The sequence below is a fragment of the Phocoena phocoena genome, chromosome 6, assembly GCF_963924675.1.
Source record: "Phocoena phocoena chromosome 6, mPhoPho1.1, whole genome shotgun sequence".
In the NCBI taxonomy this organism is placed as follows: domain Eukaryota; kingdom Metazoa; phylum Chordata; class Mammalia; order Artiodactyla; family Phocoenidae; genus Phocoena; species Phocoena phocoena.
Window position 1 is genome coordinate 972019 of NC_089224.1, and position 26695 is coordinate 998713.

The 26695-nt window shown below is 42.0% G+C and overlaps 1 protein-coding gene across 5 annotated transcripts in view; it reads right to left on the reverse strand.

Moving 5' to 3' along the window:
- Positions 1-26695, reverse strand: part of SPOCK3 (SPARC (osteonectin), cwcv and kazal like domains proteoglycan 3) — a 376452-nt gene that overhangs the window by 112190 nt on the left and 237567 nt on the right. For 4 of the 5 annotated variants that reach the window (XM_065878631.1, XM_065878629.1, XM_065878628.1 and 1 more), the window contains 2 exons: positions 21756-21879; positions 1282-1396 (listed from right to left, as the gene is read on the reverse strand). In XM_065878631.1, the coding sequence (XP_065734703.1) occupies positions 1282-1396; positions 21756-21879 (239 nt within the window). The remainder of the gene's footprint in view (positions 1-1281; positions 1397-21755; positions 21880-26695) is intronic. The other variant, XM_065878630.1, reaches the window with a different exon arrangement.

The following is a 26695-nucleotide window of genomic DNA, read 5'->3' on the forward strand; positions in this document are numbered from 1 at the left end:
TGGAGGGGTGGGATAGGGAGGGTGGGAGGGAGACGCGAGAGGGAGAGGATATGGGGATATATGTATACGTATAGCTGATTCACTTTGTTCCAAAGCAGAAACTAACACAACATTGTAAAGCAGTTATACTCCAATAAACATGTTTAAAAAAAAAAAAAGATGCTAAAGGAGCAAAACACACACACAAAAATTAAAATTATTATCTCAAATGTTACTTAACAAGTAAAGACCAATATAAATGGCATGAATGAACTTCAAAAGTTTTATCTCTAATAAAATATTGATCATGGGACTGTAACATGGAATATCAGGTATAGAATGTTTAAGACAATAACGGCTTATACTAAATCCACCTCACATCCACTAAGTTGTTTTCCTATGCATATCCATTATTCATATTTGTCAGGAAAAAGGCAAAAACAAATTCTCTGCATTAAGGACCCACAATAGCAGTTGTTAAATTACAAGATTCAGATGGCTATAAAAATATGATAAATGTTGACGATGATGCTTATGAAACAGTCTTTGTCTCAAAGAAACACCTGGCCCCAGCATTTCTTCCTTCAACTACGGCTGTGAAGAACTGAAACTAGCAGCCATGGAGATTGTTTTGAAAGGCATAAACAATATCTCAAATATAAAAATGCCATGTAAACCACAATATATAACCTGTAAAAGTCAATTTATATGCTGTAACCTGTGTCGGGTTAAATGTACTTCATTACTTTATTACACATCAAACCAATAAAAATAAAGATTTAAGAACTCTAATTGAAAGAAAGTTTAACTTATAAAATTCTTCAGCAGGAAATTTTATATACACACAGGCACACATATACACACACATACACACGCTCTACATGGGGTAGACACCTTTATTTAAAAAGGTTAGTATTAATTGATTTACCAGTTTCATTTTGACCAAACTAATTTATCACTTACTATGTTACTACTGATCAGTTGTTGGCTCTAAATTAAAAAAGAGATGTAAAACACGCATTTTAGGCAGAATAATTCACAAGAGGCATCACTGTAGTTTTCTTATATGTAGAAATAATCAGCCAGCTGTTACTATTGAAATAACAGAAATCTACAGAAAGACATTACTTGCTATAATAATTGAGGCTAAAGGAAGAAAAAATTCACTTACAGTATAATTATAAAAGTTCAGTATATGTATAGAAGTAAATTTAATTGTGTATTCAATGACTTAACATTCACCGCAAAATATTTTAATAGACGAAACAAATGTAAAAGTATAAATAAATTTTCATCACCCACCTCTCTTCATATTCCTGCTTGAGCCGGCGGTCGGATCTGAAGGACACGGGCAACGCCCTCCACACTTGACTGAGATCTGTTTTCCTAAGATGCATGCCTGGTATTCTAGTTTGCACTGTATAAAAAGAGAAAAAATAGTAATTCAAGTACATTTAGTTATATCAACCGGAAGTCAAGAACATGACAAATGGGCACCTGCAGTTCTATGACACCCGCTATAGACAGGTGAATGGGACAGAGCAGAGCGTGTTACACCTGAATCCGCATCCCGTGATGCCACTCCCAGTGCGGTGTCTGGGCCAGCACTGAAACGTTCTCAGCCTCAAGTCCTAATATGAATAATGGGGAAGATAATACCTAATCTAGTGGAATCTAAAAGAGTGATACAAATGAACTTATTTACAACACAGAAATAGACTCACAGACTTAAAAAACAAACTTTTGGTTACCAAAGGGGAAAGGCAGGGAAGGGATAAATTAGGAGTTTGGGATTGACATATACACACTACTTTATATAAAATAGATAATCCACAAGGACCTACTGTACAGCACAGGGAACTCTACTCAATATTGTATTATAACCTATGTGGGAAGAGAATTTGAAAAAGAATACACATATGCATAACTGATACACTTTGCTGTACACCTGAAACTAACACAACATTGTAAATCAACTACACTTCAGTAAAAAATCTAATCCACAGAATTTTAAGAATCAAATGCTAGTAGCTACCATGAATCAGGCTCTCAGCAAATGTGAATAAAAGCTGAATGAAATTAAAGGCAAACGATCGACACTGTTATGGAACATTAGGACACTTTTTTTAGTTTATTTTTGTTTTAATTTTCTTTGTAAACATTGCTCTTTATAAAATTTAAGCCTGAGTAATTTAAATAATCCTTAAGATAATATTTTATAACTGTATATTTGACATGATTTAAAAAACTGCAAACCTACTCCATCATTTAAGAGGCAATAATTATCTTCCGCCTCTAAAAAATATAGATCTTGCTAATTCTGAAGTAATGTGATTTCTTTCCTGGCTGGGTCCGTAATTTACTCAGTGCAAATGATTTTAAAATTAAATAGGGCAGACTTTCTGGCTCCAACCGACAAACGTACCAGTGACTAATTTAATTCAGCTTCAGCTGATATCAGGAAGCATGGAATATACCCAATGACTAATCAGATTACTCACATATATGTAACTTTTTTTTCCTTGCCGAATAACTCTCTAATGGACAGGCAAAATTCTTAACTAGGCCTGTTACAAAAGATAAAAAATTATTATATTTGAAATACATTTGTAGTGGTTTAGTGGGCCTTTTTGGAGGAATAAACTCTTTCAAAGGTATCATTATTTTTCATTATTCAATCTTTCAAGAATCCAAGAAAAATGACCTTGTCACATAAAATCGCAATGAATTTTAACTGTAATTTAAAATGCCCAATAGTAATCAAATGTAGAAATAAAGAGATTATGAGTTTTTTAATAAAAGACAATTTATATGAAACCTTGAGACTTCAAATTTAATATTATTTACTGTAACTACTTTTAATTTAATATTTCAGAAACCTGGATTGGTCATAAGATAATGACACAATTTAAGAAAAGTTCAAGAGCAATTGTAAGTGGCGTATGAAGAGACAAAGCCAAAAGTCAATATTAATTACAGCTAATGTGGAATTTTGAAATTTGAAAATGTTAGGTCCTTTCAAAGATGCTATGCCATACTCATTTACATTTTAAATGTAGTTTATTTTAGCAGTGATTTTTTTTAATAAAAAAGGAATGTCTGAAAAATACCTGAATAAATAAAAATAGCACGATCTTTATAAAAAGTTGATTTAATTTTCATCAAAAAAGTTTGACCTCTTAGCTAATTTTCTTGGATATGTTACAATTTAAAAATTTCACAGCTGTCTATAAAACTTGCATGATATGATGAAGTTGTAGCTTTGTAAAGAATTCTTTATAAAGAATTACTTCGTAAATGAAACAATTTCTCTTTCAGAATGATTCTATGGAACACTTCTTTTCTGTATGCGTGTCTGTAAAGAGCAACAGAATCAGATGTCTAGCAAATACACCCTATGTGTATAGTTATACGAATCTAGCTTTCTGTCATCAGAAAACCATTTATTTTTTTAACTCATGAATTGATTTTGAAAAAAATCTTCATGAAGAATTTTATTCAAAGAATATATTAAAAGTACTATTTAAAAATTTTTAGCTACACCCACTGATTGCATTTCTAATTAATAATATTCAATTTACTTAATTATCACAAAGCTGAAATATTTATAACAGTATAAGTGAACTAAAATATCACATAAAAGGCATGCTCATTAGTCTGTAATTAACCCAAAATGCAAATACTGTAGAGGAAGACATGATTAATGCATTCCTGATTACCTAAGACCTTTAGTCTTGAGAACACTTGAGTTACCAGTGATCCTGAGGACTCAGTCTGCAAGATGGGTTTTCTAATGTCAAAACTGACAACTGTCAGGGAAAATAAGTTATTTGTTTAAAAACAGGGTCAAAGAAGAAGATGTGATCTTTCCACTCGCAGAAAAGGACTCTGGCCAGGAGACCCTGGGATTGGCCACTGGTAAGGTTTGCAAGATGACGTAACCCCCATGGTCAGGGACATGGCTTAGACCAGAGGTTCTTGTCCAGGGGCTGACTCTGCTCCCTGGGGACATCTGGGGACAGTTTTGGTTGTGACCATGGGGCGGGGAGCGGGGGGGGGATACTGCTGAATTACTAGCTAGAGGCCAGAAGCGCTACTGAACACCTCGCAGCACACGGGTCAGCCCCTCCAGATTAAAGCGCTACCCGGCCTCGCATGTCAGTACAGCCGAAGCTGAAGAGCCCTGTTAGGGGCGCTGGTCTTCCAAACGACATCAGATGGATTAACTAAACTCTCAACGCCTCATCCACACTTCCTTAGTGTGTTTTTTCCTGAGCATTCACTAAAGTAACACTTACAAAATAAAAACAATGGTATAAACAAACTACCAGCTACAAGTACTTTATTTTTTAAATTTTCTTTTTAGTAAATTTATTTTATTTATTTACGTTCGGCCGTGTTGGGTCTTTGTTGCTGTGTGTGGGCTTTTCTCTAGTTACGGCAAGCAGGGGCTACTCTTTGTTGTGGTGCACAGGCTTCTCACTGCGGTGGCTTCTTTTGTTGTGCAGCATGGGCTCTAGGCGCGCGGGCTTCAGTAGTTGTGGCACACAGGCTCAGTAGTGGCACGCGGGCTCTAGAGCACAGGCTCAGTAGTTGTGGCGCACGGACTTAGCTGCTCTGCAGCATGTGGGATCTTCTCAGACCAGAGCTTGGACCTGTGTCCCCTGCATTGGCAGGTGGATTCTTAACCACTGCGCCATCAGGGAAGCCCTACGAGTACTTTAATTTCTCAGAAAACCCAGAAAATACAAAGTATTTTGTAAGACAAAGACAACAACAGACAACAGACAACAACATACAGTTTATCAACAGCAACGTTCATGAGGCATCCCTGAGTGTGAAGCTCTGGGATTTGATGCATTACTGTTTTGATCATTGAGTAAGACAGGCATACTTTTAAAAATAAATTTTACAAGTCAAACTTAGCTTCTGCATCTGATCAGAAATATCAATACATGGCTCAAATGGGATTCAAGCCCTCTTTTATAGTGTTTCTAACGTAGAACAAGAATGTAATTATCAGTAGGTACAAACAGCAACTATGTTCTATGTGCTCTTGTAGTGATAAACACTTTTCTTCAAGTGAAAATAAACTGAGGGACACGGGATGCTACACATCACTTTTTAGCCTCCGTTCTACCTGGGCTGGACTGGCGAACGCACCACATCATCCCTCTTTAACACCTTAGAGGCCCAGTATCTCAGACACGCCCTGCGCTTTCACAGGTGGCTTTCCTCACGTCAGCATGGCGCCCCCTTACCGAGCACAGCCTCCACCTGGGTTTCCCGGTCCCTGCTCTGTGTGGCCCAGCCCAGCCCAAGGCAGCCTAGGAGGGGGTAAAACCCTGACCCCTTCCTTCAGCTGGGATTTACCATCTGCACGCACACCCTCATTTCTCTTTTTGGAACACCCTACGTTTCGTTAAGGAGCAACACCCCGCTGATTCGGTCACCTTACTTCTCTTTCCACTACAGAATGCTCCATCACACACCTCACATGGGGACTCAGGTGACCTGTCGCCCTCCCACATTCGTAACTGGACCTGGGGGGGGTGGGGGCAGGTCCCCTGGAGGCTCACGGCAGGTGTGGGCACAGACATGAGGGTCCCGCACCCGAGCAGTCTCCGGGGCTCCCCGACAGCCATGTCAGTCCCCTTCTTCCAGACACCTGGCTTGCCCTCCACCAGGCCTCCAGTCAGCATCTTGAGACCGGGCTTCGGAAGGGACCAGCGGAATGTGGGCAGACCGAGGTGAGGTCACAGGAGGGGCAGGAAGGATGCTTCAACCCGAGTTCATACATTTACAAGCCTTGTCCTGTCCTGTCGACATGAACAGGAGAATACTGCCGCTCCGGCGGGCGACTCAATCACCCGACAAGGAGAACTGCCGAAAAGAACGAGGCAAGAAGATCATCCCTAACCCTCACCTCACCACACACATCCTCTTACACCCAGTGTCGTCTCTGGACCAGTATGTCTCCAATTCTGCAAACAGGAATGAGTATTACAGATGTTCTTCCTTCCAAAATTAAACACGTCACCGCAGAAACCTGCCTTGCTTGGCACACAGAGCTTACAGCGTCCCGCAGGGCTGCATCAAGACACACCAAAGAGAAAACGGTGGGCGTGGAGTGCGGACTCAGAACTGGTTTGGGGCTGGTTTTCCTTTGCTCAGTCTTTGTTCCCAGGTGTCCCTGGGGTTTCAACACTGCATTCCGCCTTCAACTCAATTTAATCCAGAGTAATCCTACAATGTCAGGATGCGTAATGACCCTCACCTCAGGCTAGTGTATGCTAGGCTTTATGTATGCATAAAGAAAACCCGCTTTTCATACATTGAATCATTTAGTGGAGCTGCAGGACCATCTAGTCAGGGTCTCCTAGTCCACGATTTCTGTGCATAAGGAAGAGCTCATGTATGGATTTTCCTCTTTGTTAGGCCGTTGTTGTAAACAGTTATTCTAGACTTCAAAATCTGGTAATAAATTTAAAAGATTTTAAGGGTCAAAGGGATAGCATGTTTCTTTTACCATCATTTCATGCTTACATGTTTCATTGAATTTTATCATTAAACCAAAATTCTTACTTAAATTACTCCAGATGAAAGTTTCTTTCAAGTATCAGTAATAGTTTCAATTAAAATAAGACCTATAAAAACATTTTGTTCGATGGCTGATACAATACATACATGAAATTAATAAAATTATTTTAAATGACTATTGATTTGTATTTCCTTTATTTACCTTCAGATATATAACATGAACTTTGTAAGGTAACAACTGAGAATTTTCCAGAGGTGCAGGAGTGGTTAAAAATACTTAAGAAATGGATGAACACAGAAGGTTGTGACACCATGCACTCCTAAAAATGAGGATGACATATGAGGAGACACTATCTTTACAGATATAAATGACAGTGAATTTTTAAAAAAAGAATGGGAGTAGGAAACAAGAGGTGTATTTTGAAAAACATACAAGGAGATGAAAGAATCAGGACAGAAGGTTAAATTTAGGTAAAAAGAGAAAAGCCTCTGAAGACCTCAAAGCAGCAGAAGACACCAACGATAATACAAACATGGAAACACTGACGTGTGATAGTTTGTGCACACGTTTTAATGTCTGTGGGGCTTACATACTGAACTTCTCATTTTAACTGTTTTCTAATAAGTAGAAAGCACGAGGAAATTCCTTGTTTATCATGCTTAAGAAATACCAAGCACCTGTTAAAAAGTATGTACTACTCTTAAAGCTAAGACATGCACTGAAGGGTCAGCTGTCCTGTACAGTTTGATGCACTGGTAGCAAAGATGCCCTTTGGGATGAACGGAAAGAGAAAGAGGGGAAGAGGGGTGCCATCAGCTTTGACACAAAGATACCAGGACACAAGACTTGTTTTTCCCGCTGTGTCAAGTGTCCCCTTGAGTAAAGGGGAGGGGGTAACTGAGGAGCTAGTGCCTCCAGAGCAAGGGTGCCCTCTGTCCACTGACCTCAAGACCGTGATGGGAGAGAAGATCCTGCAACCAAGACCGTGATGGGAGAGAAGATCCTCCGCTTCCCAGGAAGGACGGACGGCCTGCTATGGGGTGGTCAAAACACAGGATGAAGGACGAGTTACTACAGGGAAGGTGAATGTAAAAAGGACAAACGCCAGAGTCAGGTGAAGCAGAGTGGCAGAAAACTAGACGGCCTTTCTGAGCCGGACACTGCAACCAATATGAAGAATAAACTACCATCCTGCTGGAACATCTACTCACACGGATGTACATCTGGGACCAATTCACTTGCATCCTTGTGTACAGAACTACTCAAACGAGTTCACACTCATCCCTCTGATTCCGATCCAACGCCCAGGATCCCTTCAGGCCTATTTTCCGTGTCTGTCAGCACTTGGTTCAACAAGGAGAAATGTGGATTCAGTCACGTGCTCGACCTACTTTCATAATTATTCCACAGCACCACTCACGGTCCTCTCCTCAGCATGGAAGGTCCCGGAGCAGCCGCACTGGCCGCCCAAGCTCTCAGGCACAGGCAGGCACCCCTCCCGGACCGAGGTACCGGTTCAACCCACCTCGTGCAGTGGGTCCCACGGAGCGCGAGGCCCAGGGAGGGACCTAACTTTCTTTCCTGTAGCTCCATCAGTTTCTAAGAGAGGAGCGCTGAGATCTCAGGATGTGTTAGAGAGATGCAACAGTTTCTCCCTGTAGAAACTGCTTTATGTATCTGGAGACTAACGATACACACATAAGACTGGAATTCTTCGATTTTCCAGGTGAATTAACATATTAATCATTAGGCAGTAATCCTTTTCATCTTCTACGGCTTTTATCTGAAGATCTAATTTGTCCGACTATTCCACAGTATTGGGAGTCGAGTCCCCAGGAATCTCCTGTGTTTCTACACGTCTTAGAGCAGAGGCACTGAGTGCCTTTTGCTTTGTGGAATCTCTTAAATTTGTCTGAACATCGAGAGTCCTTGCCGGAGAGAGATGACGTGTCCTCTGCAGAGAAGGCAGATTTGTTTGCTTCTCAGTAAAACAGACGTAACTCCCCCCAGGGGGCAGAGGGTGGGCAGGCCTGTCTGCAGCCCACGGTCACCCATGGTGCTTCCTGTGCTGTGACACAAACCCCGTGTGTGTGGAGCACACAGCTGGGTCACTCCGCACGGCCCTTGGGCCTTGTGGGGGAAAGAGAATGGACGCCAGCACTAAGACCGAGCTGTTAGTGTCGTAACAAGTGATCCAAGAGGCCCGTGTCTTCTGCAGCGCGTGTGAAACAGGGTAAAAATCCCAGACCCGCAGAGTTCTCCACAGTTTTTTGCGGCAGCAAAGACGCTTTCTGGAGAAGAGAGGACTCCGGGCCCCGAGCCCAGGTCAGAAGAGGAGGAGATACCCGGGGCAAACACTCTCAGGCCAGTCACAGGCCAAAGCCGGCGACGGGCTCACCCACTGGCCCCCGGTTCCCGAACCCCTGGGCCTGGGCGCATGGCACGGCACCGAGCGAAGCCGGCCACACGGGCCCTGCTTACGGCTCCCGAGCGCCGGGCGGGACGCGGAAGGCCGTGTCGCTGAGCACGAGGCCAGCTTTCCAGGTCCCGAACGAGGCGGAAGGCCACGCACACGCACCCTCCTCCGGCCGAGAGCTGCGGCCCTCGAGGGGCCGTGCAAGTGTGGCCGCGACGGACGTGCCGGGCCTGCTGGGGAGGGGCAGTTGGATTGAGCCGAGGGCCCGGGCAGGGCAGGCAAGCCCGCTGCTTTTTCGGGGGTCCCTTCTGGACCCGCTGGCGCCCACGCCCCGCGCTGCCTGAGCCCGAGCGGCGTGCCCTCGGGGGGGAGCACCCGGGCGCCGCCGCTGAAGCTCTCGCGCTGACCCCTTCCTCGCCGTCTGCCTCCAGAGCCGCCGGACGCCTGCACTGCCCGGCATCTTCGGCGTCCACAGGGGGCCCCGTGCGAAGGAGAGTCAAGCCTCGCTCTGCACGGAAGGGATGGCCGATCCACTCCGGACAAATTTCAGGGGCCTGTTCCCTACAGCTCCTTAAACGACGTGGGTGGTTTCGCACGGTCAGCGTCTCCCACGCGGAAGGAACGCTGTTACCCCTTAGGTCGCCACCCCCAAAGTAGCCCCGGCCCCGGACTGTTCCCTTAGGGCCTTGGGGGAAGAATGACGGTGCTCTACGTGGTCCTTTCATCAGCTCAGCTGAGAGGCTGACCGGAAGCCGTCCAGCGAGCTGTGTCCACGCCCCACTGCATCCCCGACGGGCCCTTCTGGGGCCTAATCTCTCCTGACCCGCTTTCAGGTGACACTGTTGCTACTGCAGTTGCATCAGCTGACCGTGGACGCAGTGTTGAGACATATCTGCGTTATGAGTTTGACGTACTGGACTATTTGTCGTTTGACCTCAGGGCAACTTTTATCACAAAATCTACTCATTCACAGGCTGACAGGCACAGCTGACTGCGTTGCATGGACAGTCCTTGCCCCTCACCGTCCACAAACTACTGACCTTGGTAGGCAATGGCTGGTCTCTTCAAAATCCTGCTCAAAAGGATTTTGCTCACTGACTAAGGCAGTGTGGTCACAATTCCACTGCTTCCAGAAAGGGAACATAACCACTCAGCTGGCTCCTGGGTAACGGAAGCACGAGAGAGACTATATGGACTTATTTAAACCTTCAGGATCTTTACTTTCTTTCCTAATTGATGTTGCAGGCTGGTCCGACGCTGGACCTCTGCGTGACGGCCTGTCCACAGGGGACCTTGGGCATTAAACTCAATTCTGGTTCCAGTCCCTGGATTCCCTTGTTGGATGGAGGTGGTCCTGGACGTTTGTCCATGCAGGTCACAGGCAGGGATGTAACGGGTCTCTCTAACAAAAGTGCCCTCTTCCCTCCTGGGCTGGACGCTTATGGATGAAATGTTTATGGCTGAGGTTGAGAGGCTGATAGGAAGAAATGGGACCTCTGAGTTGCTGTCACTGGCAGGGTAATTTTACGGTAATGCAGGGAGAGCCACAAACAACCCCAACGCCCGGGGAGGGGACGCCTCAGGCCCTGGGAAGTGGCGGAGGGAGAGGCATCACAGATGCTCCGTCTTCCAGAAGAATGCCTGTCTCTCCCCCTCAAGGCAGGTGCCCTGTGTGCCCTCCTAGTGCTGCAGATGCCTTATTTAAAATACCTGACTGCTGGAGTTGCCCTCCCTGGACCCCCCTTCTCCATCCTCCCTAACTTACCACGCAGCCTCCAGAAACAGGAAGGCATGGACCAGCTCCTGAAACTCCTGTGTAAACACCTGCTGACATGTCCAGATGCCTCTCCCAGACCCCATTCTTAGCCATCCTCGGAGGTGGATGGATGCCACCAGGACTGTCTTTTGGAAAAACATAGGACATAGGGAACAGGCTTCTTTCCAGCTTTCACTCCAAAAACAAGGAGCAGAGTCAATTATTCCAACTCAGCTGGGACACCTAAGCTCACCCAGCCAGGCTGGAGGGCACATGGGATGCCCTGTCATCCTATGCTCCCTGAACAACGTAGGTCCTGCCTGCAGGTCATGGCAGTTTTAACAACACTTTCTTTCCAGGACACCCTGCACATTACTGGTGATGGACACCAGGCATGAACTCACCTCTGTCTTAAAAAAATGGTGATGTGCTCCCGCTGGGTGGTCTGAGACCATCACCTGCTTTAGGAAATGCCCCTAGCAGATGGTGTAGCCTTCAGATACCTGAGGAGCTCTCTCCACAGGGAAGGGACCCTTGGGCATTCAGTTCCAGGTGACACACCTGACTCATTCCTACGAGCATCTTGCAGGAAGTTCTCTCCCTAACAGGAGGGATCCAATTAGAAAAGCTGATATAAAAACTGTCACTGATCTTAGGTGAGGTGATCAATGACACCATGTTGCTCCTGGAAGGGATTCACTTCAGCTTCAAGACTGACCACTGGATGACATCATTGTCCTAAAAGCCTCCTCGGCCAAGTGAAGTCTACGCAGTCACTAATGCATCCTGCTGTCCCTGGGATAAATCCTCAAGACAAGTGGTGAGACGAAGACGGACACTTGAGGCAAAAGCCACTTGGATTTCTAAGGCAGACCTTGGGGGTTTACGGGGTTTGTGGGGAGGTGAGGCCCGGGGCCCTGGAGAGTGGAGGTGTCAACACTGCAAACAGGCTGGTCTCCCCTTCTGCTTGGATCGCCCTGGGTGTCAGCCTTCATTAAATGCTGCCTGAGACAAACTGACTGGGATTGGCCCCTGCACTGTTGATCGTATGGATACAGTGTTTGATGGAGCAAGGTACTTACAGGAGAAGTCTCTGGCCAAGAAGATAGGGAATGAGGGTGGATATGATAAGAGGCAGTTCTGCTAGGTCACACATAGTCTGCATGTCTTCCCGTCAGAGGCAGAGACAGTTTGTTCTGTACGAGGATGTTTGTGTAGCAGTCTTGGAAGAGACTTTCTCCTGAAGTATCTGCTTTTAATTATCTTTAGCTTTCAATGTCGTCAGTGTGTTTTTCCACTGTTTTATGAATTACATTAATCTTGTTGAGATTGTCTTTGTTTGTGTAATGGTATAATAATTTTGGCAAGTAATATGGCTTTTTAATCTGGCTGGATTTTATTTTGATAGTCAATCATTTCTTCTTACTTTTCTCACCTGGCACATTGTACTTCTTGTATTTGTAGATTCATGCCTTTCAACATTTCTGGAAAAAATTTCAATATCTCTTTTAACATTTTCTCCACCTTATTATTTCTGGCTTCTCTTTCTGTATCTCAGATTAAATTTACTTATCCCTTCTCATTCTGGTCTCTATCCCCTATTACCCTTTTTGGATAATTTTTCTGAAATATTTTCTGAAATATATCAGTCATTTTTCTGAAATATATAAATACACAAATATATACACATAAACATTATGTTTATATACTTAACAACTTATTATTTTGTTACATATATTGTTTTTATATGTATATTATCACATGCATATATTGTAGTTCATTAATTCTCTTCATCTAATGTCTAATGCATCTGTTTAATTTTTAATCATATTTTTAATTGAATAGGTCATATTTGGTTATTTTGCAAATCTAATATTTTCTGAAATTATGTTGGTCTTCCTGTATCTTTCAATACCACGTTGAGTCTGTAAACATTTTACACGTTAAAAACGTTTCATATAGTGGTTGTATGTTGTTTTACCTAATTATTTATGATAGTTTTGATATTTAAGTGTTGAAACCTGTCTGATTTTGTTCTTACATTGTTCCCTCCTTACCTGTTGGCTTCTGTCATTTAGTTTGTTGGTTTATTTATATTAGTGTGTTTCTTCTACTTATAAGATTTATTGGTATGTGAGCAAAGAGTTGGCAGAATACCATCTGGAGAATCCTTAGGAGTCTGGATTCCTGGTACTTTTCTACAGAGAGAACTTATGTTGGGATTTTCAAGTGTCAGGGGTACTGAGTACACAGAATCCCTTAAATTCTATTTATCATTCTGGAGCTTCCCCGATCTCTGCTCTGAGGTGGTGAAATCCAAAACCCCAGGTCTGTGAGAGAACACAGGTTCAAAGGGATAAGTACCGCAATAATGGTATTATTACCCAATAATGGTATTATTTCTTTTTTGCCCCCCCAGTTTCTATATTAGAGTTTAATTACCTCCTAGTTTCAGCTGGCTTTTGTTTAATTAGCTTATTTCAGAAGCCATAGCATCCTTAACCTGTTGTCTGTTCACAGAACTGGACCAATTTCCTTGGTGGAGAGCATTGAGGTGGAGCGAGCTAACAGACACTGAAACACACAGTGATCACAGAGAGAAGGCAGGAAATCTATAATTTGCCCATGCGTTCACTGGAAGGGTATGACAGCCACACACTACTGTGTTTATTCCATAATTTACATGATTATAAATCTACACACATATAAGTACATACTATACAGGACACACTTGACTTTTCTTTGTCGAGAAAAATAATTTCTCACTGTATTAACACCATATTCCTATAATAATGTTATCCACATTGCTATTAATAAATCATTAATATGCATAAATACATACCATATTACATTACACTGATTTATTACATATTATTATTTCATATCTTTCGTACTTTTATCTGTAGCCACGTTATTAGCCTTGCTGTTTACCAGCCCTGTGACCTTATGAATATATTTAATATCTTTGTGCTTCAGATTCCTTATCTTTAAATTATTAGTGTTTTTTGTGTCTCCTACTGTTGTCTGAGGAATAATTCATATGAAAATTTCACATTACATTAATGAATACGTGCATTAATATAGTAACTCAGAGCAGCCATCAACACACACTAGGCAGGCACTAAGTATCAGCCTTCTGAGAATCTTTTCTCTGCTGGCACGAGTTGTGATTTAGACAAAAGAGATGCAGACACAGCTTTTCCAAAGGTGCCACCAGCACGCTGGCCCTGAACTTGCTAGAAACTCACGGTTATATCTCAGCGGGAATGCCTTCTACCAGCAGGGTAAGAATGCCTCAGTTAACTTCACACATGGATGCCTCTTTATCTTGCTATAACCTGAGTTTTTAAAGAGCTGGAATATACATGGCTTCTCTAAATCTCTCCTATTGCCTATCATGATTCTTGCTTCTTGATAGATTCGTCACCTGATAAAGTGACGAATAATTGAGGTTACAAAGGACATCACTAGGGTAAAACCCAGGCCTGATAAGTGCATCAATCAGGAGCTCGCTGGCCTGTCCACGCCCAGAACAGCACGGTGGCCACCGTGTGCCTGAAGCTGACCTTGATCCTGGCATCGTTACTTTCTAGCTTCATGGCTGCTCTGTGTCTCCTTTCCCTCATCTAATGATTATGGACCACTAGAGAATCTGTCTTCTAGGGTTGTTTTAAATATTAGGTTAGCACACAAAATATTTAGACCATTACTTGACATCGTTGCTCAATTATTTTAGGAATTCCTGCCTATATGACTTTCACAGCGACAGCTACTACATGCCAACGACTTAGAGAATATGTATATTCAAGCATGCTCTACATATGTAAAGATTTTTAGAAAACCGTCTCCTTAGAAATGCAAACCCTGTGGAATATTTACAAAATACAAGCTCCTTTCATTGAAAAGGCAAAAATTTTATTATCTAAGAAAGCACGGAGATTCCACCAGTGAACATATGTGTTGTTCTCCCATTTTTAATAGATAGTAACACAAAATATAGACACTGACCCTGCATGTTCTATTCTATGAGGGCTGCAAAGAACCTGATTAGCATATACAAAACCTGTATGTAACTTCATACCTAGTAGTAAAATACTGAAAACTTTCTCCTAAATTTGGATTAAGGCAAAGAGGTACAATGAACATTGTACTGAAAGCCTTAACCAGAATAATAAGGCAAAAAAAAGAAAAAATGCATAAAAAGAAGGAAAGGAAGAAATAAGTCTGTGTCTATTCAAAGAGGATGATTAAAAAAAAAAGAGGATGATTATATGCGTAGAAAATTCTGAGACAGCCACAACAAAACACTGCTAGAAATAAGTGAATTTAGCAAGGTGTCAATAAACAGGGTCAGTACAGGAAGATTAGTTATATGACAATATACTAGCAAATAAACATCACAACTAAATTTACAGTAGCATTAATAAAAATAAGTTAGCAATACATTTAACAAAAAATATTACAGGTCCCTATACCAAAAACTACAAAACTTTTATTAACTTTAGCTAACAAAATGAAGAGGTATACCTAGTGTGTGGATTTGAAGATTGTTATCCATCTCCTCAAATTTATCTACCGATTTGACAAAATCTTAATGATTATTCAAGCTGGTTTTTTGTAGAAACTGACAGACCGATTCTAAAATTCATATGGAAATGCAAAGGGCAAGTGCTGAAGCAGCGCCGAAAAGGTGGAATCAAGTCAGACTTGCAGCACTTGAATTCAAAACTTAACATAAAGATACAGGCAAACAGGTTGTACGGCACATCCTAGGGGCAGATGAATAATTCCCCGAGACAAAACAGACACAGAGGGCTTCCCTGGGGGCGCCGTAGTTGAGAGTCCGCCTGCCGATGCAGGGGACACGGGTTCGTGCCCCGGTCTGGGAAGATCCCACATGCCGCGGAGCGGCTGGGCCCGCGAGCCATGGCCACTGGGCCTGCGCGTCTGGAGCCTGTGCTCCGCAACGGGAGAGGCCACAGCAGAGAGGCCTGCGTACCGCAAAAAAAAAAACAGACACAGAAAGACTCACACTTTCAGGACCACTTCATTTTTGACAAAGAAACCTAGGCAATCTGATGGGGCAAGAACAACAAATGGATGTTCCCACAACTGGCTACACTGAAGAAGTGATATTCACCCCCTGCCTCTTACCAAACACAAAGACCAATCACCACGTACACACAAACCTAAGAGTTAAAACTTTCAGTCTCCTAAGAAAACACCGAAGATTGTCTTCTACAAGAAGTTATAACCATAGAAAACTGATGATTTAGGCTTCTGTATCATGCAAAAATCTCTAAAAATATAATTCTGAAAAATGGCTCTGAAACCACAGGCTTCAAACCAGTGAGAAACAAGCAACTATAAACTTAAAGGGCATATATATTGCCGTCTTTACTTAGTGATTCAAATAAAAATAGTTATCACATTTATTATGTGTAGTAACTAGAAAAAGATGAAGGGCACTTAATTTTTTAAAAAGTTTTTCTGCTCCAAATTCCTATTTAAAAAAAAAAAAGTGGGGACTTCCCTGGCAATGCAATGGTTAAGAATCCGCCTGCCAATGCAGGGGACATGGGTTCGAGCCCTGGTCTGGGAAGATCCCACATGCCGCGGAGCAACTAAGCCCATGTGCCACAACTACTGAGCCCGCGCACCACAACTACTGAAGCCCGCGCGCCTAGAGCCCATGCTCCACAATGAGAGAAGCCACTGCAATGAGATGCCCACATACCACAATGAAGAGTAGCCCCCGCTCGCCGCAACTAGAGAAAGCCCATGCGCAGCAACGAAGACACAACACAGCCAAAAAAAAAAGATATAAAAGCAAAAATGATTTCGATTTAGACAATGGACACTGGACTTCACTGAGACATTGGGCAAATTACTTCACTTCTGTGCATCAGTGCATCTATAAAAGGGACAACCATGAGTTAACATACCCAAAGAGTTTACAGTATCTGCCCCCAAAAAGAGCTAAATAAATGCTTGATCAGTGTAGACGCACGTATCTCTATGAGACTATGAAGTTCAATGTAGTGAAAAGGTCATGGGTCACCGCACTGCAAGATCAATGCACAGGTTACAGCAGATGTCAGACAAGAGGCAGGCACAGGGCTGGTCCCCATAGCCGAGCCCTGGCATCCGCCCTGGGAGGCACTGGTCCGAGCACTGGGAAGGCCCTCAGAACTCAGTGTCCAGCTGTCCCAGCAGCGTGGCCGAACTTCCGTGCCCTGGGGCAAGGCACCCAGGTCCTCGCTAAGCCTCTGTCCAAAGGTGGTCACTGCACAGTCTAGGACCATCGGGGATTTGAGAACAAAAAGAAGCAGAAGATGATAAGGGACTCATAGCACTGCCCACTGCTTCATTTCCACCTAGTAAGGAAAGAGTTTTGGAATAATCACTGAATCTGGCATTTTCTGAGTTGCTGGTAAATGTTGTCAGTCTTGATGAAGCCGTGGCAAAGAGTGTCCAGTGTGTCATGGAGCAACTGGCAAGGCAGAGTGCGAAACAAGCGGTAAAGACCACGGGTCAAAATGTAGATTCAGATTTTACTGATGGCCGCTACTCCAAAGTGTGTGACAACATATACGTTTCCCAACTTTTCATTGTCCTAAGGAGCTACATTAAACATAATTAAAGAAATTAATAAAATTACAAAACCTCTATAATATCTATGGAGTTTGGTGAAAGACCATTTTAACACACAGTTACTCACGCAAAAGTAAGATTATGATTTCAAAAATAAATCAATATATCAATGTAGAAACTAGTGAACACTGTCCTAAACTCATTCAATATATATAACTCAAGAGTCTTGAACAGGTCAGGAAAGCAAGCCTACGTCTCTGTCAAGGCTACGGAAAAGCATAAAATAATCCATGAAGCAAAGTCTTGGGGAAGGAGATGCAGGTGTTTGGGGTACCGAGAGATTAAAGCCTTAACCCTCAAAAATACAGCATCCCAAGCCAGGAGCCAAAAGCCAAGCCAAGTTGAAAAGCAGTTCAAAGAGAAACAGTGCACATCTAATTTCTGACTGTCGATCTTTCAAAATAAAATTAGCTCAAAGTGTTCAGGGGAAGGAAGGCAGGACACGTAAATACCAAATGCTAATAGGAGAACGTGGAAACTTAAAATGGAATTTTCTCAAATTACGATGAAAAGTAAATGCTTCCACTTCAGTGCTAATGTTACTGTTCTATTTTATTAAATACAAGAACAATAACTGTTATATCTAAGAATTCAAAGGCAATAGATTGAAGAGACGCAACAGTGGTTCTCAACCATGCCTACACATAAAAATCACTTGGGGAGCTTTTAAAATTTAGATTCCCAGGGCCTCGTCCCAAACCAATTTAAGTAGCATCTCTGCGGCTGGTGTCGGAACTGCAGAATAAGATGGAGAAGCTTTCTATTTACTTGCCTTTCCTCAACACACACACACACACACACACACACACACACACACACACACACACACGCAGTTTCCTATACTGACCGGTATTTATTGCAATAGTTCAGCTCCCAAGCACCGCATGACTAAAAATCAGAGAAAAGTATCAAAAACCACCCAGCACGTTGCGCCTGGGGAGTTCACGTTACAGACACCCGGCTGAGCTCTAGAACATCAGTATTATTTGCTGACTTCTGCTCAGCAGATGTAGCGTACAACCTACACAAGTCAGACACAAACATGCCCTAGTTCTAACATAGATGCTACATTGGAGAACAACTCCTGGTTTCACCGAAGCCGGGCAATACAATGCAAAGACTTTGCCTGAAGGAACAAACAGAGACCTTCATCTTTTGCGTCAATTTCAGGAACGATTACCTCTCATACAGCCTTGAACAGACTTATATTTCGATTCTTCTGCTACTGCTGAATTCGGAAGAATTCGGAAAACATGGGTTCTTCTGAAAAGAATGATTAAGCAGACTTCCAAAACAGTCCATCGCTTTTCTTAACATGAAAAAAATTAGATAACATTACAAAAACACTTTTTATGAAAATCACGAGTCCCAAGATTTCTCCAGGTAAATCTATGTTTTCACAGTTATTCATCTGTGCCTTTGTCTTTTCTGTAAACATTTTAAAAACACTCCTCTGAGGACTGCTACACAAGCTGACACATTCAGAGCCTGAAGGCTAATAAAATAATTAGTCAAAATCGGTTCCTTTGTGTAATGAGGGGCACTTTCCAAGATTAAATCCTTGTTATGACCTTTGACTCACGTTTCCTTTGGAGACCTTCTGATAACTGTCTTTCTCACCTCAGCCCCAGCGCCTGGACCTACTGTGCTTTGTAACGACCTCTCCTCCAATTATGTTGTATGGCGGAATATAACTTATAACTTCATCTAGATAAATTGAGCTGAAAAGTAATGAGAAAATATTGTGGGTCTAAAATAGAACATATAGGAACATGGTGTGCAGTAGTAAACCGAACCGAACCGAAAACCCTGTACGTCAATGCAGGGTGTCCAGAATACAGAGGGATGGTAAGAAGACCCGGATGTAGGGTCCCTCACTCTGGACCAGATGGCCTGGCTCTGGCCAGTCGTCATCATATCAGGGTCACTCAGCTCCAAGCAAGGAGCTTCCCGGATTGTGCGGAGCTTGGGATTTGGAGCTCTACCTTTACTGAGCACAAACGCCCACCAGTCCCCAAAAGCTGTTTAAATCTGCCCTGTCAGGGTTTGCCTGGTCTACTGACAAAGCTGAGTGAGGCAAGAGCCAGAAGAAGGGTCCCGTGACTCCTGCACCTGCCTTATTTATTATCTTGTTCGTATGACAAGATAAGCTTCTCCAGACACTGGCCTCTGCAGTCTTTGTTCGCGATGCCCAAAGAGCCTAGGGCAATGCCTGTCTCACAGAAGAAAGGCTGAGGCCTTAATGTGAATTTCAATCCCATGAATTTCTAAAAAGTGTTAGTAAGAAGAGTTTAGCCTGGATTCTTCCTGGGCTGAGATCACTATTTAGTTTGCATTATATTATACAGTTCAGCCTGCTGTCAGTGTAGACACTTAAGACTAGAATTGGTGATCAAAAGTGGAAAAATCACCAACTTAAATGAGAATCAACAGAAATGAGGATTGAAGTTTGGGGTGACTAAAAACTCATATTCATTTGAACCATGTTTTTTATTTTTATGTCTTTCTATACAAACAAGGCACGCATTGAAAATGAGACATATCCAAAGAAATGTTAAATTAATAATTCAAGGATGGATTATTTAGAATAATTCTATTGACGATATCAGTGAGCGTGTAGGATTGTAAGCTGGGGCTTCACAACAGTGGGAAACCCCGAGGAATTGTGAATCCACGTGAATTAGTCTACTTATGGCAGGAGTATTTAGTCCTGAGTGGCAGACTGCGTTTCTCTAAAATCATCAAACAAAGACTCCCACGTGGTCTTAACAGGTAGAAACCTCTTGTGATCGTACCTCTGTGCCCTGTGACAGTACACTGTCAGAGAACGGATCATGGTAAGAGGGTCCTAGAGAAGCAGGTGGCGGCCTAACGCTGGCCCTCTCCAGGGAGGATGACACCCTCCCCGGTGCTAACACACCAGGGCCCACAGCAAGTACATTCCTGAGGCTGAGAAAGACACAGGGCTCCCTGAGGGAGATGCCGGGAATGACCTCAGCCTCTCTCTTGACTCAACCTGTTCAATCATCAACGTCCATCAAGTCAACTTAGGAGTCAAATTTGCTTCCCAAGGAACTCCAGCTACCACACTGAATACTAGAATCTGCATCCTTTGTTGTGAGTTAATAAATCAGCATAATGCGATCCACATCGTGAGCTGTGGGATGTGAGAATATGAGGTGGGTTCCTTCTCCCTTGCACTGACAGCAGGAATTGCAGCTTGCAAAACAGAGGGTGCCCGAGATCGAGGTAGTGTTGAGAGGATGGGTGACACACTCCTTCCTCCTAGCAATATCTCCACCCCCACATACACCCTGAAAACTTTAGCAAACAGGCACAAGGTAGCCTCACCCAGTAAGTACTAGGCACGTACCTACTGACTGTATTAAGCTTCCTCGTCCCTGTAGCCCTCTTCTCAATTGTAAACTGCCGGTGCAAGGTGTAGGAAAATATTTTCTGAGAAAAAGTATGGTTCATAAAGTGGTATGCACCAAACACGGTGTTCTGATAGCCAAAAACTTCTGGAATTTACTTTGCTTTAAGCAAAACTAGATATGAACCGAGGTAAGGTTACTTTATAGACTTCATGGATCGTATTTAACTTGAATATACCTATAGTTTCTAAAAGAAATGTTGATCTGTTTAATTACAGGGTAAAGTCCCAGTGGGGACACTACATAATGTGCTATCTTACCTTCTCAAAATACACTTTAGAAAAATCTAAATTCATAAATGCATCTGACGCTGAAGTTTCAGGCCATGAGCCGTATTCCTTCCTATCACATAATCAAAGAAAACTCATCGACGTTCTATTATGTAAAGTTCTTAAAACCTCCTAAATATTTGAACGATATGGGGCATCAAACGAGGTACAGATTAATGTAGCTAGAGACACCGAATCAGAGAAGACATCAAATCTGGGCTTCGGTGTCAGCTAAATATGTGAAATGTGCTATTTCTTTCTGAGACTTGTTTTTCTCTTTTGCTGTAAGGAATTTTGGGGGGCTTAAATGAGATAATATAGGAAATAACATAGGAAATAAAATAGTAATGATATGGACGGATTTTAGCTGGGACAGCTGTTATAACTGTTAACATTACTACATACATGGTAACGCTTCTGCCCTCTCTCAGAGTATCAAGAAAGGAAACGTTGGTTTTAATATCTGAGGGTTCAGAGTGTTCACAGAATCAATATTTCAAACTTTAAAAATTCTGTATAGGAGAAACAAATGTACAAATGTTTGAATCATATTCCCAACTAGTGATATTAATCACATTATTTTAAAAGTTAAAGTATTTGGATGACCACACCGGAGAACTAACAGTTTTAATCACTTACTAATGACTATGTACATACATATATGAATATGTATATGTTTTATAATAAATGACTATCGTTGTCTTACCTGAGAAGAGTAGGTATGTCCATCTGAACCACAGACGGGGCTGGTAGACACCCCAGAGCACTGCTGGCAGGCGGATGTCGGGGGACCCCTCCACTGCTTCTGCCCAACTCCTGCATCTTTCATACTGTTGAAAAAATAAAACAAGCATACTTAGTACATTTATTTAAAAAATAAATTTATATTAGCATCATGCCTTTTCTCCACTGTCATTCCAACTCTTCAAGATAAATTAGAATCAGTAAATTGTATCCTCATTTCCAATGTATTAATCTATACAGCGTTCTTTATAAACTTTTGTTTCATAATCAAGGTTTTCCTATAATAAAATAAGAATATATTCCTTAAAAAGATTCCACTGGTTACATATAGACTACAGTTATACTTCATCACATGGATTCTCTGGTTTTAATTTGTGGTTGTGAAATGTGTTTTTAACAGCCCCCCAAACAATTCACGTGTCTGGAACCTTCCCAAGGGCCCACCTAGAATTCTACTAGAAATAGTATTAGAAAGCAGACACCTAATTCACCAGGCGTCCCAGAGGCACATGAAAATAAGAGCAGCTTACTTTAGAGAAAATAGCAATAAGAAACACTTTTCCAGCGAAGACCAGTATTTAGAGAGCCCAATTAGCAGGTTCGGTGAGAGCCAATCCTCTCTTTCTCGTATGGAAAGAACTCAAAATACATCCATCTGGCTTTGATCTGGAATAAAGTGGGAAAACCCATTCTCTTCCGCTACCTACTTCTTTTTTTTTTTTTTTTTCCTACTTCTAAATTATCCGTTTCTCCACTTTGATTAAACTGCTTCTGCTTGGCCTATTTGTGTGAACAGTTCACACAGAAATGGGCAAAGGCCTTAAAAGTAGGAATAAAAACAACAGAGAATCTCTACACAAGCATTTCGTAGTTAGAAGTCCTCCAGTAAATCAGCACTCGGTCTTGTTCATTAAAACTGCTCATGGAGAGTAATTTGATGTCTCTATCAAGATGAGAAACGAGGTTTTACTGGAAACATTTGCTGCCCTTTGGCTTTTCTTTTTTTTTTCACGAATAAATCAAATCTACAAAAAAGTAACCCCAAAAGACAACTAAGACGTGTAGCGTTAATCCTCATTATAGGGAAAGAAGTTCGGACTAATGTACTTTAAATTGTGATAACATTTGAGTGGGCTTTGGGAAAAGGTTTATCACCTTCTCTTACCCTCTCATCCCTCTCCCCCGGCCGCTTCCCCCTCAAAAAGAAGCCTATGATAGCTCCAAACACATTTTCTTCATTTAAATTTTGTAAATTCTGCCAAATGACCACTTTAAAATCTTGTCTGGCCACAGATATAACCTCATAAAAGACACAGAAGGGAAAATAACCGTGCTGCTATTACTGATTAGAAGATTGGCACATGGGCTTCCCTGGTGGCGCAGTGGTTGAGAGTCCGCCTGCCGATGCAGGGGACATGGGTTCGTGCCCCGGTCTGGGAAGATCCCACATGCTGCGGAGCGGCTGGTCCCGTGAGCCATGGCCACTGGGCCTGCGCATCCAGAGCCTGTGCTCCGCAACGGGAGAGGCCACAACAGTGAGAGGCCCGTGTACCGCAAAAATATAATAATAATAAAATAAAATATAAAAAAGACCTACTGAATGGGAGAGGATATTTGCAAACTATATACCCAATAAGGGGTTAAAGTCCAAAATATATGAAGAACTCATACAACTGAACACAAAAATGAAAGAAAGGAAGAAAGATGGAAGGAAGGAAGGAAGGAAGGGAGGAAAGGAAGGAAGGAAGGAAGAAGTGACCTGATTAAAAAACAAGCAGAGGATCTGAATATAAATTTTTCCAAAGGAGACATACAAATGGCCAACAGGCACATGAAAAGATGCTCAACATCACTAATTGTCAGGGAAGTGCAAATCAAAACTACAATGAGATGGCACCTCACACCTGTCAGAATGGCCATCATCGAAAAGAACGCAAATTAACAAATGTTGCTAAGGATATGGAGAAAAGGGAGCCCTTGTGCACTGTTGTGGGATTGTAAACTGGTATAGAAAGTATGGAAAACAGAATGGCGTTTCCTCAAAAAACTAAAAATAGAACTACCATAGGATCCAGCAATTCCATTTCTGAGAATTTTTCTGGAGAAAACAAAAACACTAATTTGAACAGATACACACACCCCTATGTCGATTGTAGCATTATTCACAATGGCCAAGATATGGAAACAACCTAAGTGTCCATCAACAGATGAATGGATAAAGAAGATGTGGTCCATATATACGATGGAATATTATTCAGCCAAAAAAAAATGAATGAAGTTTTGCTACTTGCAACAACATGGATTACCCTGGAAGGCATTATGCTAAGTGAAATAACTCAGAGAGAGAAGGACAAATACTGTATGATCTCACTTACATGTGGATTTTCTTTAATATTCCCCCATTCAAGGTGCTAAGTTTCATACCAATATACCTGTTATGTCTCTAACGGCTGGAAAGTTAGGCTCACAGAGAAGTGTTTATCTACGGCTTGTGTTCCGGCACACAGCTCCCCCACAGCAGCTGGGTTGCATCCCCTCTCCCTGAGCTGTCTTCCGGTCCTGACTCACCCTGCACATGGGTCTCCAGCATCACTTTCCAGACTCAGTCACACTTGGAAGCTCATTAGCCTCTGACTTTCCTAATAAATCCCACGTGCATTCCTTCCACTTCTGTTGACTCAGTTTCAGTCTACCTGGTTTTCTGTTTCCTTAACCACGTCGTGCATTTTGACAATACAATTTGAACACAATTTCCACGTTTTAGGATCTACCTTGATTTTAGAAAGTGCGTAAATAACGTTACCAAAATGGTCAGCTGAAAAAAGCTCATTCCATTTTGATCTGAATTGCACTTTTGACCGTGTCATCAATGCATCCTGGCAAGTCAGCAGCCTCCCTGGGTCTTGACTTCTTCATGGATACAATTTGAAGCTTCATCTCTATGGATCATTTGCTCTAGATCATTCCGCAGTCTATAAATCTTTAATAAAATTACTTATGTGAAGACACACAGCAAAAATCAGCAGCATAGACAGTGAGTACCGGACACGCATTGTGGTTTTTGACCTTGGCTTGCGTTACTGAGCGACACAAATACCTCATCACGGCTTGAAGGCTGATGTTCCATAGGGCGAGATTGCTTGAGATATCTGAATCATAGACAAGTTAGACTGATGTCTGTATAATATATTCCGACAAGTAAATATGTTTTATTAAGCAGTGAGCATACTCACAATTATTGAAGACATCAATAAATAACTTCAAAACAGACATCACTATCAATGACCCTCATAATCTATTTCTCAATCTGAGCTCCAATGGATTGAATGAGTAATAAAGCTTCGAAACGTAGAAAACGTAGATGATGTTGAATTCAGACTCTAGGGTTCCGGGTCTCTGACGTTTCCATGTATTTAATTCCCAACAGTATTTTACTTAGTAAAGACCTCTTCACTTAAACTATGGTAAAAGTATATTCAACTGTAAAGGATCTCCGTTATGTAAGATAAGGAGAGTCACTGTAGTTGTTATGGGCTAGAAATGTCCTCACGTCTATTTTCAGCAAAACACAGGCCAACAGACTGGGAATTCATGATCTTAACGTACGATAAATCTTAACATACCTAATTAATAAGTATGTATAAGAGAGTTACTGATTGCTTTCAAGCCAATAAAATGTTACCATAAAGCAAAATTTCAGGAACTGAGTCAAATGTTTACACAAACGTAAGGTTAGATTTTCACGTTGTTTTGATAGCCTTTCACATGCCAGACACACATATTACAATTCTATTATTGTAGCAATCTCATGCAATGTGCATTATTCTTTAAATTCTGAAGCTAGGAAGAGGGAGGTTGAGAGAGCTTCATTATCTTCTCGAGTCTGTACTGCTTGTCTTTGGCCACTGTGGATGTCACGTGTTCTCCTTTTCATCTTGAAACTGATTTTGAAACTTGCCATAAATGTACACACAAAATTTTAAATGTCATGGAAGACCACACTCCCACAGTTCATAAATTTCTAGATCAGTTTCACTTAATAGGTAAAAAATGACAGCATAGCTCAAATTTTACTTAAAAAAATATCTACCACCAGTAAGTGCTATCTGGAGAGTACATCTGGCCAATTAAACCTGAAAATTATCTAGAGTGTAATAAATAATACAACATCATATATGTGATTCTGATTCAGGGAACCAGTACGAAGATTAATTAACTAATATATAAACTGGCTCTATTTAATTTGTGTTGACATGCATGTTTGCATGTCAGATATGAGCATATGAGAATATTTGCTCACTATACTTCCTGTATTTAAAATAAGATTTAGAAAATGCTTCATTTTTCCAATTATTAATGTTCACAAGTAAAGCAAGCTTTTAACCATTAACTGTGTCCTTAATTTAACCTTCAGCAGTTCTACAGCAAAGCAGGAACTAAGATTTGAGTTCATGAAAATGTGTGATTCTTAAAGATCAAGGAGACTCTATATTTGGAAAACTGTCTTGACATTTTTAAAATAACAGTGACAGATATGCAGCTTAAAAAGGGAAAAATATTCCACCTAAAAGAAAATGACTAATAACACAGCACTTATCAAAACACATGGGAACAGACTGATCATTCAAGATGTATTTTATATATCAAAAATACGTCTTGGGCTTCCCTGGTGGCGCAGTGGTTGAGAAGCTGCCTGCCAATGCAGGGGACACGGGTTCGAGCCCTGGTCTGGGAGGATCCCACGTGCTGCTGGGCAGCTGGGCCCATGAGCCACAACTACTGAGCCTGCGCTCCGCAACAAGAGAGGCCGTGACGGTGAGAGGCCCGCGCGCTGCGATGAAGAGTGGCCCCCGCTTGCCACAACCAAAGAAAGCCCTTGCACAGAAACGAAGACTCAACCCA